General features: G+C 48.8%; 1 protein-coding gene across 2 annotated transcripts; it reads left to right on the forward strand.

The window, feature by feature from the left end:
- The first annotated feature begins 6,837 nt into the window (after positions 1-6,837).
- On the forward strand, positions 6,838-17,909 carry MRPL58 (mitochondrial ribosomal protein L58). Of its 2 annotated transcripts, none has more exons than XM_065531960.1 (6): positions 6,838-7,045; positions 11,933-11,969; positions 16,354-16,413; positions 16,955-17,037; positions 17,109-17,299; positions 17,569-17,909. In XM_065531960.1, exons 1-6 carry the CDS (start codon positions 6,860-6,862, stop codon positions 17,651-17,653), a joined length of 642 nt encoding a protein of 213 aa, XP_065388032.1. In that variant the 5' UTR covers positions 6,838-6,859; the 3' UTR covers positions 17,654-17,909. The 2 variants fall into 2 exon arrangements, with proteins under 2 accessions (XP_065388032.1, XP_005584955.3); XM_005584898.4 differs by having other exon boundaries at positions 17,130-17,299.
- The last annotated feature ends 3,490 nt before the right edge of the window (positions 17,910-21,399 follow it).

The following is a 21,399-nucleotide window of genomic DNA, read 5'->3' on the forward strand; positions in this document are numbered from 1 at the left end:
GCCTCGCATCACGCCCAGCCGTGGGAGAGGGTAGCATCCTGGGTCCCACTTCCCTGAGACTGAACAGCTCCAAATAGCAGCCTCTGGCAGAAGTTTCTATATTTATTGAGGGCCAGCTAGGGATACATGGTGAACAAGCCAGCAGGGCCCCTCTTCCCTTGGAGTTTACATTCTTGTGTGGGGAGATCCACCCAAAATAATTAAACAAAAGATGTAGCATGATGGAAAAATCAGGGCAGGAGGGTAGTGCTACCTCTCGGCTAGAGCACCTGGGTTCAACAGGGTGAACCAAGTTTAAAAAAAAAAAAGAAAGAAAGAAAAATCGACCTGGCACAGTGGCTCATGCCTGTAATCCCCGCCCTTTGGGAGGCCACAGTGGATCACTCGAGCCCAGAAGTTTGAGACCAGCCTGGGCAACATAGCAAGACCCCCTCCCTCTACAAAACATTTTTTGAAAATTAGCAGAGCAAGGTGGTGTGTATTTGTAGTCCCAGCTACTCAGGAGGCTGAGGTGGGAGGATCACAAGCCTGGGAAGTCAAAGCTGAAGTGACCTATGATCGCACCACTGCACTCCAACCTGGGCAACAGAGCGAGACCCTGTCTCAAAAAAAAAATCATATCTAGATATATAAATACAGCACATGAAGAGATACACAGTGTTACTAAAATTCCTGGGGGAGCAATTGGGAGAAAGTGTCTAAACAGGCTCTTTGAGGTGGGAATGCAGAGCAATCATGGAAAAAAAAGATTGAGAAATGCTAAGCGAGGGTGGTCGGGGCACCTCTGGAGAGGTGATGATGAAGCTGAAACCAGAAGGCTGGGGAGGAACCAATGGGAAGACCAGTGGAGGCCCAAGGAGCAGGGGGGCAGTGGGGGGCGGGGCCAGGACAGAGGGTGGAGGCCAGGCTCCCAAAGCGCCCAAAGGTTCAGGGGAGCTCGGGCCTCCTAAGTGCAATGAGAGGCCATGGCAGTGAGTCCAGGGCCAGACTGATACCCTGAAGGACCATGAGGGGTGGGGAAGCTGACCTGCCTTTGGTGAGCCACCCATTGATGACACAGAACAGTCACAGGAATGACAAGAAGGCCATCTCCTGGTGTTTTTCAAGCTGATAAACCCCACATCTCTCTTCCATATACATGAAAAACCTCACCACTCCTATTCTTCCTCAGACATCCATCTCCTCCCCATGTTATAGAGAGAACGGTACACAGAGGGGCTCATCTTCTGGAGGAGTCCCCGTCACCAAGATTCCGCCAGCCTCCCTCTTGTTCTGGAAGTGCCATCAATCCATTGGGTTTTTTGTTCTCCTCAATGCAAAATGATAGGCCGGGTGCGGTGGCTCACGCCTGTAATCCCAGCACTTTGGGAGGCTGAGGCGGGCAGATCATGTGACATCAAGGGTTTGAGACCAGCCTGGCCAACATGGTAAAACCCTGTCTCTACTAAAAATACAAAAATTCTAGCTATTTAGGAGGCTGAGGTGGGAGGATCACTTGAACCGGGAAGTAGAGGTTGCAGTCAGCCGAGATCGCACCACTGCACTCCAGCCTGGGAGACAGAGTGAGACTCCATCTCAAAAAAAAAAAAAAAAAAGCGAAATGATAGCACTTTTTCAGACTTCCCATGCTCCACCCAACCCTCTCCGGATTTAGTAATGTCCATCCTGAACTTAAGAATTGCTGTCCAAGAAAAAACTAGCCGGGCGAGGTGGCGGGCGCCTGTAGTCCCAGCTACTCGGGAGGCTGAGGCAGGAGAATAGCGTGAACCCGGGAGGCGGAGCTTGCAGTGAACCGAGTTCGCACGACTGCACTCCAGCCTGAGCGACAGAGCGAGACTCCGTCTCAAAAAAAAAAAAGACAGAAAAAAAAAGAATTGCTGTCCAAGCTCAGATATTGGAAGCCTAGAAACAGGACTGTGGATCCTGATCAAAGGGGGCACCTCTAGGGTATCCTCCTTCACTTCACACTGCCAACCCCACCCACCCCTTCTCGCACCAGCAGCCTGGATGGACCTTTCCGATGGGTGACTTCCAAAATCAGAGAGGAAAATGCTCCTGAATCTTTGAGGGGTTTCTTGCTAGCTTCTTCACTCTCCTGTCTCCAGACAAAAAAGGCAGCTCTGTGGACCCCAATTCCACCAGCCCACATGACCTGAGTCTGTGGAACAGCTTCCAAAGTCTTCCCAGGGAAGTAGACTCGGGCCAGCTGGAGCTGGGGAGAAATGCAGGCTTCACCCAAAATTCCTTCCCCAATGTCCTGATGGGGAACAACTTCCCTTGAACTCAGGAGGGGAGGTGAGTGTGGTGTGGGGCCGGGCACAGTGGCTCACGCCTGTAATCCCAGCACTTTGGGAGGCCAAGGCAGGAGGATCACTTGAGCCCAGGAGTTGGAAACCAGCCTGGCCAACATGGCGAAACCCCATCTCTACTAAAAACACAAAAATTAGCCAGGCATGGTGGTGCACACCTGTAATCCCAGCTACTCTGGAGGCTGAGGTACAAGAATTGCTAGAACCCAGGAGGTGGAGGTTACAGTGAGCCTAGACCACACCACTGCACTCCAGCCTGGTGATAGAACGAAATTCAGTCTCAAGAAAAAAAAAGTGCGATGTGGCGAGCCCGAGCCCAGGGCTGGTCCCCAAACTGCTGTGCTTAGTACATCAACTGAACAGCATGGGGGTTTCACAAGGGCAGCGTGCAAGTGGCTGTGGGGTTTTCCCATCCTGTTGTCACCTGTCATCACCAGGATGGGGAGCAGGTGGTGATGACCACATGGAGCAGTCACACCTGAAAGATGAAGGAAGCTGTGGCATGTATCCAGCCACCCTTCTCTCCCTTTTTTTTTTTTTTTTTTTTTTTTTTGCAGACAGGGTCTTGCTTTGTTGCCCAGGTTGGAGTGCAGTGGCACAACTGTAGCTTACTCGGCCTCGGCCTCCAACTCCTGAGCTGAAGTGATCCTCTCCCTTCAGCCTCTCCAGTAGCTGGGACTATGCTGGCTTTTTTTTTTTTTTAATTTTTTGTAGAGACCAGGTCTTGCTATTTGTCCAGGCTGGTCTTGAACTCCTGGGCTCAAATGATCCTCCCACATTGGCCTCCCAAAGTGCTGGGATTACAGGAGTAAGCCACCATGCCTGGCCTCCCTCAGCTTTCTAAACTTCCCTCTGGATGCATTTCTTTTCCTTCTTCCCTCCTGATCACCATTTTGTCCTTGCTCTGTGGGCAGATACTCCCTGCTGCCTCCCCAGGGGCTCCTCCCCGCAACTGCCCCGCTGCCCCTGCCCCATTCTCTCCTCCCCTTCTCCTCTCCCAGGGCCAAACCCCCTGCCCCACTTGGGGAGGGGAGCTAGCCAAACAGACCTGCCTCTGCCCTCCCTGGGGATCCTGAACTGAGAGCTGGGGGGTGGCCTCAGTTTTAGGGGACCAGACAGATAAGGGCTAGCAATGAAGGAAGTACCTTCCAGGGAGAGGGGGCAGCTCTGTGCTGCCCATCCCCTCAGGGAAGAAGGAAAGAGGGTTGGAATAGAGCTCGTCAGACTGGATTTCCCACTCCAGGGCTACAGAGGAAAAATGACAACAGTAGTCAGGTGTCTCAAAGAAAAGGTTCCCTTAGGAATCTGCATGCACGTTGCATCTCTTAGTAGCAGCTAATTTTGTTGCCTGCTGACTTCATGCCAAGCACTGTGTTAAGTGTTTTATATGTGTTTACTATCCTTAGGAACTTTATGAGATGACTATAAAATCTCCATTTTACTGATGAGGATACAAAAACTTAGAGGTCAGGTTAGTAATTCAAGGTTACATAGAAATATTCAAAGTTAGCTGGGCATAGTGGCTCATGATGATTATCCCACCACTTTGGGAGGCCAAGGTAAGTGGATTGCTTGAGCCCAGGAGTTCAAGACCAGCCTGGGCTGGCAGAGACAAGAAACCTTGTCTCTACAAAAAATACACAAATTAGCCAGCACATGCCAGTAATCCCAGCTACTTGGGAGGCTGAGGTGGGAGGATAGCTTGAGCTAGGGAGGCCAAGGTTGCAGTGAGCCATGATCATACCAGCACTCCAGCCCAAATGACAGAGTGAGACCTTGTCTCAAAAAATAATAATAATACAATTTTAAAATAAACTCATAGTCACGGGTACCAGCAGTTAGGACATGGACACATTGTCTATTTTTTTAATTAAAAAAAAATATTCAAACTTAGTCCTGACCAATCCACCATGCCTCATTGCACATTTCCTATCTACACATAATGATGAGTTTTGTTTTGGCTTTTGTTTTTTGGGGATTTTTTTTTCTTTTTTTTTTTTTTTGACACAGAGTCCTGCTCTGTCGCCCAGGCTGGAGTGCAGTGGTGCGATCTCAGCTCTACAACCTCCGCCTCCCGGGTTCAAGCGATTCTCCAGCCTCAGTCTCCCAAGTAGCTGGGATTACAGGTGTGTGCCACCACGCCCAGCTAATTTTTGCATTTTTTTAGTAGAGACGAGGTTTTGCCATGTTACCCAGGCTGGTCTTGAACCCCTGACCACAGGTGATCCACCCACTCTGGCCTCCCAGAGTGCTGAGATTACAGGTGAGAGCCACCGCACCTGGTCAATGATGAGTTTTAAGAGGCCATCTGGCCGGGCATGGTGGCTCACGCCTGTAATCCCAGCACTTTGGGAGGCCAAGTCAGGCGGATCACGAGGTCAGGAGTTTGAGACCAGCCTGGCCAGTGTCTACTAAAAATTCAATTAGTCAGGCATAGTGGTGCGCGCCTGTAGTCCCAGCTACTTGGGAGGCTGAAGCAGGAGAATTGCTTGAACCCAGGAGGTAGAGGTTGCAGTGAGCTGAGATAGGCGCCACGGCACTCCAGCCTCGGCAACAGAGCGAGACTCAATCTCAAAAAAAAACAAAAAAAAAAAAACAAAAAGAGGCCATCTGACCCAGGGCAGTACAGAGAAGAAGAAAGGGGAATTCTGTGGACCCCCTACATAGGAATAGTACCGCAACTCATAGGCCCTATAGAAGGGCTGGTGTCTGCAAGTTCCTCAGCTGCCAGGAATGACCTCTTTCCTCTTCCCCCATGAATGTCCCCTCCCTGAAGCACCATCTCAGCCTATAGAGAACCAAGGAGGAGAAAGGGAAGACTGGCCTCAGTCTTTAGGGCCCATCTTTTTGGGAGAACAGGTGGCCCCTTTCTGGCCTTTTTCTCCCAGGGCCTCCATTCTGGATAGTTCACAGCGGCAGCAGGTAAGAGGAGCTCACCAGCTGCTCCTCTCTCCACCCCAGGGCAGCTTGTCTCATTCTCTCCTCTACCCACCTCCTCTCCCAGAATCCAGGCCACCAGATGGCCTGAGCAGGCTGTGTTTATTTGGGGCCATGGAAACCTGCAGCTTCCTTTTCCTGTTGCCTTGGGTCAGGTGCAGAGCTGGAGCCCAGCCTCAGAGCAATGATGTCATGGAAAGGTTCTGACTTTATTACTTATAACCCTTTAGCCCCGGAACTGAGTGAATGCCTGGTTTTGCTCCCCTGAGCAGCTTATTCCAGTTGCCATGGAGATGCCTCTATTCCCTTTGAGGTCTTGGGACTAAGTCAGACAGGGCAGAGACTCCTCCCAACCTAGAGCCCGAGATATGTCAATTGTCACCCCTTCCTATCTGAGCTTATAAAGTCAGTGCTTGGAAAGTGGTTTATTCCTTCTTAAAGATTTGCTGTAGCAATGATGCTGAGATGGTAAAAGCTTGGTTTGATAACAATCTCCTGTTTAAATCAGCCAGCATCCCCGGGGGCACATTTTTCTAGAGAATTATGCTTGTTTCTAAAAATAGAACTCTACATTAAGAAACAATCGCTAGCATTACTAATAATTATGAACATTTTTTAGCCTTGTTTCCATTTACCACATTGCCTCTCAACAAAATAACTAAGGTTTAGCTGTTTTCAAACACTGCTTGCTCGACTTTGAACCTTTTTCAGAATTGGAACTTGTGTGTAGTTCAGCCCTTAACGGCGCTATCAAAGGGTTCCAGTTAGCCGGCAGTTCTCTGAATTCTCTCCCTACTTCCCCAGGGGCCCCCTCTCTCCTGGCTGGAAGAAAGCACCATCTTGCTCCATAAAGCTGAAGGGCGGGGGATGACGTTCCACGTTTTGCGAACCTTTCTTTGGTGACCTGCCTCCTCCTCCCATCTGGTATTTGTCCTGCAGAGCTGCTGGGTACAAGCCATGACACACACGTGCTCAGCGGGGAATTTGCGCATAGGCTGCCTTGTAAAAAGAGGCTGGCGTTCCTAAAACTCAGGTCTACCAGAACCCAGCTTTCAAAAATACATTCCTACAGAATTCATTTTATCAGTACTCATGAGGTGTCCACGATGTGCCATGTTCTCGGTGCTGGGGACACAGCAGTGAGCCGGTGCCCTCCTGGAGCTCACATTCCAGCTAGGAGACAGCAATTAGACAATTAGGACTGAGTGATTTTTGTAAAGGAAGAGAAAAAAGATAAATTAGAGCAGAGTAAAGGGACTGGGAAGCGCGGGGCGGGAGACGCCCCAGGCTTGCCGGGCAGGCCTCGCTGATGTTTGAATTGGGCAGGGGGCGGTCCAGGCGGAGGGCACGGACTCTGAAAGGGAGAGAAGTGGTGTTTCTCGGGCACACAAGATCGGGACACTCTTCCTGTAGTAGCTCGCTGTCTGGCCACCGTCTTCTCCCGCCAACCAGGCCTCCCGGAGGCGGCCGGCCCGGGAGCATAGCCGGAACCCCAGCTTGCCGCCTCCCCTCGGCGGGCCCTAGAAACTGCGCGGAACCAAAGCTTGAGGGCCACTGGAGTTTGCGGACCGCTGGGAGAAAGCGCCCGCCGGAAACAGTCGCAAGACCCAAGCATGGCGGCCACCGGGTGCCTGCGCTGGAGCCTGAACCGAGCCGGAGTCTGGCTGCTCCCACCGCCCACACGGTGCCCACGCCGGGCGCTGCACAAGCAGAAAGATGGCACTGAGTTCAAAAGCATCTACAGCCTGGACAAGCTCTACCCCGAATCTCAGGGCTCGGACACCGCTTGGAGGGTCCCGGTGAGCCGGGAAGGACTGGATGGAAGGGGCGTTTTGTTAGGCTGTTGGGTGGCGTTAGGAACCCCGGGCCCCATTGGCCGGATGTGGAGCTACGTCGGGGGGCTGCGTGACGGTCGCCGCGGGAGGGGGCTGGCTGTCCGCGCTAACCTGGCCGGGAGTGGGGTGCTTGTTGTAGCGCGAGATGTGCCGGAGCCGAGAAGGCCGGCTGGGTATACTTCTTTCGGGGCCGCCAGCTTTTCCACGTTCGTTTCTTTGGCCCTCAAGACCAAATTCCAGTCCCAAGGGGAAATATGGGCATTCTGGCCCCCCCCCAAGGCGGACAATAAAGGCAAGAGGCTGCCAGGTTGTTTGCTACCCTTTGGGACGTTACACTGACCATTGCCTCCAGTAACCCCAGGACACGCGAATAAAACGGCTTCTCGATCGTTCCTTCAGGAGCATTTATTTAGCCCGCTGTGTGCAGGCACTGAATCAAGCCCCGGAGCAAGAGAGATAAGACCCACCCAAACCTGTTGAGCTTCCACTTACAGGACTGGAAAAGAATATCCATTCTATTTGTTCATTAATTCACTCGCTCACTCAACAAAAGCTGTGCTAGGCTAGGGGATGGAGTAGCAAACAAAATTGAAATTCTTTTTTTTTTTTTTTTTTTTTTTTTTTGAGACGGAGTCTCGCTCTGGCACCCAGGCTGGAGTGCAGTGGCCGGATCTCAGCTCACTGCAAGCTCCGCCTCCCGGGTTCACGCCATTCTCCTGCCTCAGCCTCCCCAGTAGCTGGGACTACAGGCGCCCGCCACCTCGCCCGGCTAGTTTTTTGTATTTTTTTAGTAGAGATGGGGTTTCACCATGTTAGCTAGGATGGTCTTGATCTTGTGACCTCGTGATCCGCCCGTCTCGGCCTCCCAAAGTGCTGGGATTACAGGCTTGAGCCACCGCGCCCGGCCCAAAATTGAAATTCTAAAGCTTGTGGAGCTTATGTTCTGGTGGAGGGAGACAGGCAATAAGTAAATGGACTAATATGTGAGGTAGTACTTTGGAGAAAATAAAGCCAAGAAGGCAGAAGTAGTGCCAGAGGTAGGGAGTAGGATGGCAACTTTAAGTAAGATTGTCTAAGAAGGCCCTCAATGAGGTGACATTTGAATAACAACCTGGAAGAAGCCAGACAGCAAGTCATGAGAATAGGGGGGAGATGAGCATCGCAGGCAGAGGGAAGGGAAAGTGTAATAACCTGAAGGCAGTAGCAGTCCCTAGGTGTGGCTCAGCAGGCGAGTCAGGAGGAAAAGCCAAAGAGAGGGATGGCTGGGAAAAGGCCTGTTTCTAGGACTTACTGGCCTCCAGCCTTTCCTTTGAATGTAAGGCAGACCTATTGGAGAGCTTGAAGCAGGAGAATGGAATTATTTTAGTTTTACAAGGATCACTCAGAGAGCCTTATAGAGAACAGATGGAGGATGCCAAGATCAGGGAGACAAGTAAGGAGATTGCAGTATAGGGCAAGAGATGATAAGCAGGGTGGAAGCAGCAGGAGTCATGAGAATTGGTCAGATTCTAGACATATTTTGGAAAGAAAGCCTGCAAGATTTGCTAACTGATTGGATATGAGAAGTGAGAATAAAAGAGGAATTGAAGTCTGGGGCCTTTTTTTTTTTTTTTTTTTTTTTTTTTTTTTTTTGAGACGGAGTCTCGCTCTGTCGCCCAGGCTGGAGTACAGTGGCACCATCTCTGCTCACTGCAACCTCTGCCTCCCGGGTTCACACCATTCTCCTGCCTCAGCCTCCTGAGTAGCTGGGACTACAGGCGCCCACCACCACACCTGGCTAATTTATTTATTTATTTATTTGGTAGAGACGGGATTTCACCGTATTAGCCAGGATGGTCTCCATCTCCTGACCTCGTGATCTGCCTGCCTCAGCCTCCCAAAGTGCTAGGATTACAGGCGTGAGCCACCATGCCTGGCCCTTTTTTTTTTTTTTTTTTGAGACAGGGTCTCACTCAGTCATCCAGGCTGGAGTGCAGTGGCGTGATCTCAGCTCACTGCAACCTCTGCCTCCTGGGTTCAAGTGATTCTTGTGCCTCAGCCTCCTGAGTAGCTGGGATTACAGGCATGCACCACCATGCCCGGCTCATATTTTTGCATTTTTAGTAGAGACAGGGTTTTCACCATGTTGGCCAGGCTGGTCTCAAACTCCTGACCTCAAATGATCTGCTCGCCTCAGCCTCCCAAAGTGCTGGGATTACAGGCATGAGCCACCATGCCCAGCCAGGTCTGGGGCCTTGAGCAATGAAAGGATTGAGTTGCTATTAAGTGAGATGAGAGATGTTTATTGTATACCTACTGTGTCAGTCACTACTTCAGTCTAGCATATACAGCCATGATAAACAAAACAGACAGGATCTCTCTCCTTTGTGGAGCTTAATTCTAGTGGAAGGAGGAGGCAGTAAACAAATAGGGAAACCATTAGGTAGTGAGAGGTAGTGTGATGAATAGACCAGGGTGCTGCAACAGAGTGCTGAGGCTACCTCAGCTTGTTAGTAAGGTAAGTCCTCTGAGGAGACTTAAGGTTTGAGTCCATTAGACATCTGAGAAGAGATGCTGAGTAGTCGTTGGGTATATGGGTATGGAGTTGAGGAGAAAGGTTTGAGTTTGAGCCAGAAAGTTGGGTGTCAAAAACAGGCTATTTTCTGGCCAGGCACAGTGGCTCATGCCTGTAATCCCAGCACTTTGAGAGGCCAAGGTGGGTAGATCACTTGAGGTCAGGAGTTCGAGACCAGCCTGGACAACATGGTGAAACCCCGTCTCTACTAAAAATACAAAAATTAGTCAGGCGTGGTGCACACACCTATAGTTCCAGCTACTCAGGAGGCTGAGGCAGGACAAGTCACTTGAACCCAGGAGGCAGAGGTTGCAGTGAGCCGAGATTGCACCACTGCACTCCAACCTGGGCGACAGAGTGAGACTCCGTCTCAAAACAAAAACAAAAAACAGGCTATTCTCATCAGCATAGATGAAGTATTCTAGGGAAAGAAAGAGAGAGAGAAGTATTTCAAGGGCATGGCAGTGTTTAAAAGTTGCAAAGAGCTATCTGAGTGAGAAAGAGTCCTAGGAAGGTAAAAGGAAAATCTCAGAAGGAACAGATAGAACATGCTTCAGGAAGGAGGGTGTGGCCCATGATCTTCAGTGCTGCAGACAGGTGGAGTAGGATGAGGGTTTCACCCCAAATAATTCTTTTTCTTTTTTTTTTCGAGATGGAGTCTCGCTCTGTCACCCAAGCTGGAGTGCAGTGTCCCAGGCAAGAGTGCAGTGTCATGATCTCAGCTTACTGCAACCTCCATCTCCTGGATTCAAGCAACCCTCCCGCCTCAGCCTCCCCGAGTAGCTAGGATTACAGGTGTGTGCCACCATGCCTAGCTGATTTTTTTGTATTTTTAGTAGAGGGGAGGTTTCACCATGTTGGCCAGGCTGGTCTCCAACTCCTGATCTCAAGCGATCCACCCGTCTCGGCCTCCCAAAGTGCTGGGATTATAGACGTGAGCCACCGCACCAGGCCAACTCCCAAATAATTCTAAGATAAAAGAAATGAAGGCAGGCTGGGCATGGTGGCTCACACCTATAATCCTACCACTTTGGGGGACAGATCACGCCTGTAATCCTAGCCAAGGCGGGCATATCACTTGAGGTCAGGAGCTCGAAACCAGCCTGACTAACATGGTAAAACCCTATCTCTACTAAAAATACAAAAAAAAAATAAGTAAATAACTGGGCATGGTGGCATGTGCCTGTAATCTCAGCTACTCAGGAGGCTGAGGCAGGAGAATCACTTGAATCCAAGAGGCAGAGGTTGCAGTGAGCTGAGATCACACCATTGCACTCCAGCCTGGACTACAGAGCGAGACTCCGTCTCAAAAAAAAAGAAATGAAGGCAGTTAGGGAGAGTGCACCTGAGGATACTGATGCTTTGAGCCTGGAGGGCCAGAAAAGCCTTGGAGTGGGTGGCGTTTGCACTGGGCCTTGTGGATACAAAGATTTAAGGCTGAAGGGCATTGCTGCTTGAGGAACGGTAAGGGAGAGAGAGACATGGAGGTGAGAAGTCCTAGAGTGAGTAGTTAGTTTGACAGAAGCCCTCAGGGTGCATTTACAGTCACTGTCCAAGATGGACTGCGTCGTGTGGGAGTCTCCTGTGGCCCGGAAAGAACAGGGTGGCCTGCCAGGGTGTTTTTTTTTTTTTTTTTTTTTTTTTTTTTGAGACGGAGTCTCGCTTTGTCACCCAGGCTGGAGTGCAGTGGCCGGATCTCAGCTCACTGCAAGCTCCGCCTCCCGGGTTTATGCCATTCTCCTGCCTCAGCCTCCCGAGTAGCTGGGACCACAGGCGCCCGCCACCTCGCCCGGCTAGTTTTTTTGTATTTTTTAGTAGAGATGGGGTTTCACTGTGTTAGCCAGGATGGTCTCGATCTCCTGACCTCGTGATCTGCCCGTCTCAGCCTCCCAAAGTGCTGGGATTACAGGCTTGAGCCACCGCGCCCGGCCGGCCTGCCAGGCTTGTTGCTCCAGGTTGACAGAGGGTGTTGCTTTTGGAGGCTCCCTGATGCATGTGCCCTGTGGTTCCTCCTCCTGCTGGAGCCAGGCCTCTGATGGTGCCTGACACTAGCTAAGGCTAGGGCAGGGAAGGCTGGAGACATCAGATCCATTCTCCTAGAGGAGTGTTTCTGAGGTGGTACCTCTGGAGTCTAAGGATGCTTTTTCTGTCATTGTGATATGATTTTGCAGGGGACCCGAAAATACTAATGTATAATGTTTGTGTTGTGACTTTACATCATTTCTTTGTTGCCTTGAACCAGTTAGGAGTTACCCAGCAGGTAATACTTATTTGACAGTGTGTACGTTACATTACAGGATGGTGCAAAGCAAGCCGACAGTGACATCCCTCTAAGTAAGTAATTTTGTTTTCTTAAAAATCAGTTGGCTGTATGGTGGCATGTGCCTGTAATCCCAGTTACTCGGGAGACTGAGGCAGGAGAATCGCTTGAACCCAGGAGGTGGAGGTTGCAGTGAGCCAAGATTGTGCCATCGCATTCCAGCCTGGGCAATGAGAGCAAAACTCTGTCTGGAAAAAATAAAAAATTTTTAAAAAATCATTTGGCCAGGCATGGTGGCTCATGCGTGTAATCGCAACAATTTGGGAGGCCAAGGTGGGTAGATCACATGAGGCCAGGAATTTGAGACCAGCATGGCCAACATGGTGAAACCCCATCTCTACTAAAAATATAAAAATTTGGCCAGGCACAGTGGCTCACGCCTGTAATTCCAACACTTTGGGAGGCCAAGGCCGGTGGATCATCTGAGGTCAGGAGTTCAAGACCAGCCTGGCCAACATGGCGAAGCCCCATCTCTACTAAAAATACAAAATTAGCCGGGTGTGGTGGCGCATGCCTGTAATCCCAGCTACTTGGGAGGCTGAGGCAGGAGAATTGCTTGAACTCAGGAGGCAGAGGTTGCAGTGAGCCAAGATCCTGCCATTGCCTGGGCAACAGAGCAGGACCCAGTCTCAAATAAAATAAAAATACAAAAATTAGCTGAGTGTGCCTGTGATCCCAGCTACTCGGGAGGCTGAGGCACGAGAATCACTTGAGCCTGGGAGGCAGGTTTCAGTGAGCTGAGATTGCACGACTGCACTCCAGCCTGGGTGACACAGCGAGACTCTGTCTCAGAGGAAAAAAAGAAAAGAAAAAATCAGTCATTTCTCTCATCCCTCACACATTCCTTCCAGATCTCTCCAGCCCAATTGAAGAGACCGTCTCTGGGTGTGCAGAAGTAGAATCTTTGTAGCATTATTTAGAATAGCAAATAAATGATGGCGTGGCCACTCACATCATACTGTGCCGTGTGCCACCTGAGTGGAGAGCTCTTGACATTCTCATGACGTGGAGCACTCTTTACAATAGATGAATCGAAAGAGGAAGACACAGGAGAGTTTATAAGCTACCATTTGTGTTTTACGTATCTATATCTCTGAAATATCTTTTTTTCGGAGTCTCGCTCTGTCGCCCAGGTTAGAGTGCAGTGGCACAATCTCTGCTCACTGCAAGCTCCGCCTCCCAGGTTCACACCATTCTCTTGCCTCAGCTTCCTGAGTAGCTGGGACTACAGGTGCCCGCCACCATGCCCGGCTAATTTTTTGTATTTTTTAGTAGAGACGGGGTTTCACTGTGTTAGCCAGGATGGTCTCGATCTCCTGACCTCGTGATCTGCCCGCCTCAGCCTCCCAAAGTGCTGGGATTACAGGCTTGAGCCACTGCACCCGGCCTGAAATATCTATTTCTGAATATCTGTATCAATATATCTGTGTCTATTTTTATATCCATATCTGTGTAGAAAGATATCTAGATCTGAAAGGAATGCAGTGGCTGCCTGGAGGAATAGAGAGATAAGACAAACTTGGTGGCTAGGAGACAAGAGTGAGAGACATTTTCATGTAAATAAACCATTTGCATAACTGTAAAATTTTGTACCTGTCAAGCATAAGCAAGGCCTAACAGTTACAGCCTGTAAAGAAACAATGAGCCTTTTTGAGATTCAGACAGTGTATGACTTCCATAGACAGTGCAAGGAAGAGCAACCAAAGGTACTGGTTTCCTGTGGCCCTTGCTCAAGATGACTCTGAAACAGAGGCCAGATGACCACAACCCAAGGGACAGGATACCCTGTGGCTGAGGAGCCACATGCTGCAGCAAAGCAGTTTTATAGCTTGAAGCTGTGCCTGCCTGTAGTCTCAGCTCCTTGGGAGGCTGAGGCCGAAGGATCCCTTGAGCCCGGGATGTTCGCTTGAGCCTGGGATGTTGAGGCTGCTGTGCCGCTGGACTCCAGCCTGGGTGCCAGAGTGAGACCCTGTCTCAAAAAATAAAAACGAGGCTGTGCCGTAAGGGCAGCATGTGTGTAGGGGAGGAGGCAGAAAGCCTCCCATCTCATCAGAACTGGAGGTGAAGAGAAGTGTCTCGTGACAGCCTCCTAGAGGGAGACAGGCAGGCAAGTGGGCAGTGGCCTGGTAGTAGCTCCTCACCAGCCTCCCACACTCATGAATCCCGAAGCATTCCATTCCTATAAAGACTTCAGTCAGCTGCAGCTCAAGCTTTGCCCATGTGCAAGGTTGCCAGCGATCACCATGGCAGAACTGTTCCCCTGCAGTGGCACGTGCACTTGTTACCTAGTCAGAAAGTGGATTTAATTTGATTTTTCCAAAGGAGGAAATCCTCTTAAAAGCAGTCCCAAGATGAGTCACTACTGCTCACTGAGGCCAGCTCTCTGCCACCATGGTGCCACAGTTCCTTGCCACCCAAACTTCTTGCAGTTACTCAGATTTTCCCAATATAATGCCTTCCCTCAATTCCTCAGATATGACAAGACTGCTTCTCATTAATTATAAAAAGGGAAGGATGAAACCTAATTTTACAGATTAAAAACAAACAAAAATTAGACCAAGAAAAACAATGAGACTTTGCCAAGATCATGGTCACTTCGTGATGGAGCCAGTGTTTGAAGCTAGAGCTCCCAGCTCCTCATACATCCAACAGATGTTTTAACACTAACCGTGAGCTAGGCCCAGGGAACAGCCATGAACATACCATGAATAAGACACAGTCCTGCCCTCTTGGAGCTTATATAGTCTGTTGAGATTCCACATCCACCACATCTTGGATGAAACTAACTCCGTCCCTTAGTTTGAACTTTTGAAATAATCCTTGCTTTAAAACAAACAGAAAACAAGCAGCAAAAAGTGAGGGCAGCAGATCAGGTGGAATGTACGGGGCTAGAAGCAGCCAGCCAAGTCCTGATTTTACTTTTGCTATCTGTGTGACTTTGAGAAAATTACTTACTCTAATTTCAGTTTTGACATCTGAATAATCTCCAGCTTCACTGACCCAGATGTTACATTTATATATATAGTTGGCCCTCTGTATCTGTGAGTTCCACATTCACGGAGTCAACCAACTGTGGATCAAAAATCTTTGAAAAAGAGGCTGGGCACGGTGGCTCACACCTGTAACCCCAACACTTTGGGAGGATCACTTTAGCCCAGAAGTTTGAGACCAGCCAGGGCAACATAACAAGACCGCATAACTACAAAAAATTAAAAAAAAAAAAATCAGCAGGGTATGGTGGTACATGCCTGTAGTCCTAGCTACTTGGGAGGCTGACTCAGGAGGATCACTTGAGCTCAGGAGTTTGAGGCTGCAGTGAGCTATGGTCGCTGCAGTGAGCTTTGATTGCGTCACTGCACTGTATCCTGGGTGACAGAGTGAGACTGTTAAAAAAAAAAAAAAAAAAATTGAAAAAGAACAAAAAGGATGGTTGCAGCTTGTGCAGAATTTTTTTCTTCTTATGATTCCCTAAACAATACAGTATAGGCCGGGCGCAGTGGCTCAACGCCTGTAATCCCAGCACTTTGGGAGGCTGAGGCCTGATCACGAGGTCAGGAGATCAAGACCATCCTGGCTAACATGGTGAAACCCCACCTCTACTAAAAATACAAAAAATTAGCTGGGTGTGGTGGCGGGCACCCGTAGTCTCAGCTACTTGGGAGGCTGAGGCAGGAGAATGGCGTGAACCCGGGAGGCGGAGCTTGCAGTGAGCAGAGACCGTGCACCACTGCACTCCAGCCTGGGTGACAGAGTGAGACTCTGTCTCAAAAAAAAAAAAAAAACCACACAAAAAAAATACAGTAGAACAAGTATTTACATAGTGTTTATAGCATTTATATTGTATTAGGTGTTATAAGCGATCTAGAGATGGTTGTAAGTATGCAGGAGGATATGTGCAGCTTATTTGCAAATATACCATTTTATATCAGGGACTGTGCATTCACAGATTTTGGTATCCACAAGAGTCATAGAGCCAATCCCTGATAGCTACTGAGGGATGACTGTATATAAAAGTCATTGATTGGGAGGCCGAGGCGGGTGGATCATGAGGTCAAGAGTTTGAGACCAGCCTGATCAATATGGTGAAACCCCGTCTCTACTAAAAATATAAAAATTATCCGGGCGTGGTGGCACGCGCCTGTAATCCCAGCTACTCAAGAGGCTAAGACGGGAGAATTGCTTGAATCCGGGAGGTGGAGGTTGCAGTGAGCCGAGATTACGCCACAGCCCTCCAGCCTGGGCAACAGAGTGGGACTCTGTCTCAAACAAACAAACAAAAAAAAGTCATTGAAAGAGAAAGATATATAATAGGGATAGCTGTGTTGATAGTTAATTAGCAGTTTGCACATTTGCCATGAGGTAATCAGTTTTGTGTGTGTACTTTCTTCTGTTTTACAGATCGCTTGACAATATCTTATTGTCGGAGTAGTGGTCCTGGGGGGCAGAATGTGAACAAAGGTACGGGGTGCCTTGTTGCTTTCTTTTGCTTTAAAATGTAGCTGGGAGGTGGGCTTGAGGAACTCTGTGTTTATGTTCATATGGAATAAAGGGATTTTTCAGCAGAAGCTTTAATACTGCCGGCTTATAATAATCCTCTCTATTCTTTTGAATGTGGTCTGATTCTCAGACATTCAGCTGTGGGTTGCTAGGACTAGGATCGGCTTGTGAGTCTAAACAAAGAGAAATCGCAGTGTGAGGTGGCAGCCAGCTCCAAGAACAGGTTTCCTTCATTCTGGTGCAACCCGTTCCCTCCATTTTTTTTTCAACCCAGTAAAACTGTAAGAGAAGCACTGGGTGCTTAGTTACCGGAAGTCTATTTTTGCCCAAGAGTGCCTCACTATCTTTGCAGACTTGTTCATAGCCAACTTGGACATAGGCTAGAATGTACATGGTTAGGTCTCTGGCCTCCCTTTGTTTCAGGATGGTCACTGGTCACCCGGGGGTTGATCCTTCCTGGAAGTCTCAGGCACCCATGCTCCCTTCTCCTTTTCATCCACAGTGAATTCCAAGGCGGAAGTCAGGTTCCATTTGGCAACTGCCGACTGGATCGCAGAGCCTGTGCGGCAGAAGATAGCCATCATGGTAACCACCATTCCTTTCTTTCCCTAGAAATCCCTCAGTGGCTTTTAAACCTTTACTCTGTAGGACTCCAGTTTTTCCTTTGTCTTCTGCAGCATAAAAACAAGATCAACAGGTTAGGAGAGTTGATCCTCACCTCTGAAAGCAGCCGCTATCAGTTCCGGAATCTGGCAGACTGCCTGCAGAAAATTCGAGACATGATCGCTGAGGCCAGCGAGACACCCAAGGAGCCAACAAAAGAAGATGTTAAACTTCAGAGAATCAGGTACCAGGAAATGCCCTAAGTTGCTATAAACTGATTTGTGTGGACAAGAGTCTACACAGGTAAGGAAGGGGCAGGGGAGAGTCCAAGGCCGGCCATGGGAGAAGCTCTAGGAAGAGGAGGATGCTGACCTGGGATGGAGGCCTGCGGGCTAGTGCCTGCTGGTATAACTGCTCGGCTTCCCGGCTTCCCGTTGAGCTTCCAACTCCTCTTGCCACTTTGAAAAGCACTGATTGAGCATCTGGGCCTAATTGCAGTCTTTTTGTTTTCAGGATAGAAAACATGAATCGGGAAAGGCTGAGACAAAAGAGAATTCATTCTGCTGTAAAGACAAGCAGGAGAGTTGACATGGACTGAAATCACCCTCTGCAGCTGGGAGGGCTCGTCTGGGTGTCAGGGCAGCTGCAGCTGAGAGGCCTTTCACACCATAAGGAGATTTCCTTTTTTCTTTTTGGCTGTTAATGCTTGTCTGTAACATTGGAGCCATCACAAGAACGTTCATTTGGAATGAAGGTTACAGGCACTGGTTGCAAAAGTCTTTATAGGCAGTCACCATATTGTCAAACCTTAATAATGCATCTAATGTGTTAGCCACAATAAAATTCAAAACTCATTAGGTTTCCCTTCTCATTCAGAATGCTTCAGAAAACAATTCCTACCTTTTCTCTCAGTTAAATCAGCTGCACAGTTATTGACACAGCACTGGGGAACAGGAAAGGGTTCTGGTGTCTGCTGTGAAAGAACACACAGGCCAGGCATGGTGGCTCATGCCTGTAATCTAAACACTTTGGAAGCCAAGGCAGGAGGATCACACGAGGTCAGGAGTTCAAAACCAGCCCGAGCAACATAGGGAGATCTAATCTCTACAAGAACTACAAAAATTAGCCAGGCGTGGTGACATATGTCCATAGTCCCAGCTACTCGGGAAGCCGAGGCAAGAGGATCACTGAGCCCCCAGGAGTTCAAGGTTGCAGTGAACCGTAATTGAACCACTGCACTTAAGCCTGAGCGACAGAGCAAGACTGTGTCTCACCAAAAGAAAAAAAAAAAAAAAAAGAAACTGCCTTGGTGGCTCACACCTGTAATCCCAGCACTTTGAGAGGCTGAGGTCGGTGGATCGCCTGAGGTCAGGAGTTCAAGACCTGCCTGGCCAACATGGTGAAACCCTGTCTCTACTAAAATAGGTGCTGGGTACCTGTAATCCCAGCTACTCAGGGGTCGAGGCAGAATTGCTTGAACCCAGGAGGCAGAGGTTGCAGTGAGCCAAGATCACGCCACTGCACTCCAGCCTGGCGACAGAACCAGACTCCGTGTCAAAAACAAAACAAACCACCACACACACAACCAGGTAGGAGGGCTGAGACAGGTAAGTGGGCATTTGAGCTAGGCTATGGAAAAGGCATAGGACTTTCATCAGTAGAGGGGAGGAGGACATGCCATTTGAAGGGAATAGTTTGAACACAGGAGACTGAAGAGGCTGAGGTGGAGGGGGTGACAAAGAAGGCAGAAGCACTGAATGGTGGATTCATGCAGGGCGATCCACCATTGCAGTGGGAGGTGAGCCTGGAGAGAGACCAGCTTGATGTGGAGAGCCTTGAATTCAAGTTAAGGAGTTTAGGTTTTTTTATTTTGAGATGGAGTCTTGCTCTGTTACCCAGGCTGGAGTGCAATAGCGTGATCTTGGCTCACTGCAACCTCCTTCGCCCAGGTTAAAGTGATTCTCCTGCCTCAGCCTCCCCAGTAGCTGGGGTTACAGGTGCATGCCACCATGCACAGTTAATTTTTGTATTTTTGTAGAGATGGGGTTTCACCATGTTGGCCAGGCTGGTCTTGAACTCCTGACCTCAGGTGATCCACCCACTTCGGCCTCCCAAAGTGCTGGGATCACAGGCATGAGCCACTGCGCCCAGCCAAGGGGTTTAGGTTTTAAGAGACGTGGGTAACAGAAAGCAGTTGGGAGAAAAGCTGTGTTGGAAGAGAAGCTGAGGCAGCGCTTGCTTGTCAGCTAGACTTGCTGGCTCCTTGCTTCTAGCACTCCCATTATCTCAAGTAGTCATATGTTACATGTTTCTCAATCACTTGATACACTGTTTCCTTTCAACCCCCACATCCTCACCACCTGTTTCTTTGAGCACCAATAAATACTGTGGGCTCCCAGAGATCAGGGCCTTCACAGCCTCCACACGATGGCCCCCTGGTCCCACTTTCTCAAACTTGTCTTTTTCTAATTCCTTTGACTCTGCCAGACTTTGTTGCACCCGTGACCTGGCGTTGGGTCTGATCACCCCAACATTCCCAACGTGAGGTGACAAAGACCCTGGTGAAGGAACGCTCGAGCGTGTGAAAGCGGGGGACGCATGGTCAAAGGACACCCGAGGGCGTCTAAACAAAGCTCGACAGGAAAGCTGAGTGCTCAGAAGAACTAGGGTAACAATGGGATAAAGTGAAAGCAGATATTCTGCTTATTTAAATTTCTTAAGGCGTTTATTACGAAGAGGGGGAGTGAAAGTTAGTACTCAGAATTTGTTATCACTCTTTAGTACAGTAAAGCAGTTTTGCCCACGGTTTCCGAAACAAGGGACTATAGTTTAGATGAATGGCAGAGAATTGGCAGAGATTTTTAAAAGGCGTATAAAGAAGGAGCAGAAATTGGAGTTTGTTTGGTCAGTGTGGGCGCTAATAAAGGCAGCTCTTCAGCCATTTCAAAGAGATGATGAGGCAGATTCAGAGGAGGACGAGTGTAAAAAACTAACTTCAGATTCTGAGTGTGAGGAACAGCTACCGGAGGAGATTACAGAAAAGAAAGGAAAACTAAAAAAAGTATGTTCTATTAGCCTGTCAGCTCCACCTGCTGAATTAAGTGAATGGCCACCTCCTCTCCCTCCAAATGGGTGAGAAGATGAATTAGCTGAAAAACTTACTGCTTCTGAAGTTGCAACATTAAAACCTGGAGCATCTGGTGGTGCTATACAAAGTTATATTCAAAAAGCTAGAGCCGAGGGAGACTTGAAGCATGGCAATTTCCTGTTACTATCATCCAGCACAGAGGACAGAATACAGCGAATTGGCCACTTTTCCTTTTAAGTTACTAACCGAATTTAAGCAAGCCGTTAGTCAATAGGGACCGAACTCTCCTTTTGTGCAAACTCTATTAAAAAATATGGCTCTTGATAGTAGATTAATACCATGTGGCTGGGATACTTTGACAAAATCTGTTCTCACTCCATCTCGGTATTTGCAGTTTAAAACCTGGTAGGCTGATGAAGCTCAGACTCAGGTAAGGGAAAACATACAAGCACAGCCACCTGTGCCTGCTTCCTTTGAACAGTTAATGGGACTTGGCCCTAATTGGGGTCGATTAGAGAATCAAGCAGTAATGGAGGATGTTGCCATTGTTCAGCTGTGCTTTGTGTGCTTACCAGCATGAGAAAGGATAAATGTTCCAGGGGAAAAATATCCTTATGTCAGTTCTGTCTGACAAGGACCCAAAGAACTGTATATTGATTTTATTGCTCCACTCCAGGAGGCTGTGTATAAAGCCATAACTGATAAAACGGCTCAGGATGTAATACAGCTTCTTGCATATGATAATACTGATGCAGAGTGTCAAACTGCTATTAGACCCCAGAGAGGGAAGCCTTATTTAGCTAAATATATTAAGGCTTGCATTGGCATTGGAGGTAACTTACATAAGGCTACTCTTTTAGCTCAGGCTATGGCTGGATTAAGAGTAGGAAAGAATATGCCCCATTTCTCAGGCTCTTGCTTTAATTGTGGGCAATTTGGACACACAAGAAAGGAATGCAGAAAAGGAAATCAAAAGCAAACATTTCTACCATCAGTCAACAGAAAAGTCCCGGCATATGTCCCTGGTGTAAGAAAGGCAAAAACTGGGCAAGACAATGTCATTCTAAATTTAGCAATGATGGACAACCTCTTTCGGGAAACGGGAATAGGGGCCTGCCTTGAGCCCCTCAACAAACTGAGGCATACCCGGCACAGCCAGTGAGTGCCCTGTGCAACAACTGTCCCCTGCCTCAGCAGGCAGTGTGGCCATAGACCTCTACAGCACAATTCCTGTCTCCTTATGAGAGGTGAAGCCG

The sequence above is a fragment of the Macaca fascicularis genome, chromosome 16, assembly GCF_037993035.2.
Source record: "Macaca fascicularis isolate 582-1 chromosome 16, T2T-MFA8v1.1".
NCBI classification, from domain to species: domain Eukaryota; kingdom Metazoa; phylum Chordata; class Mammalia; order Primates; family Cercopithecidae; genus Macaca; species Macaca fascicularis.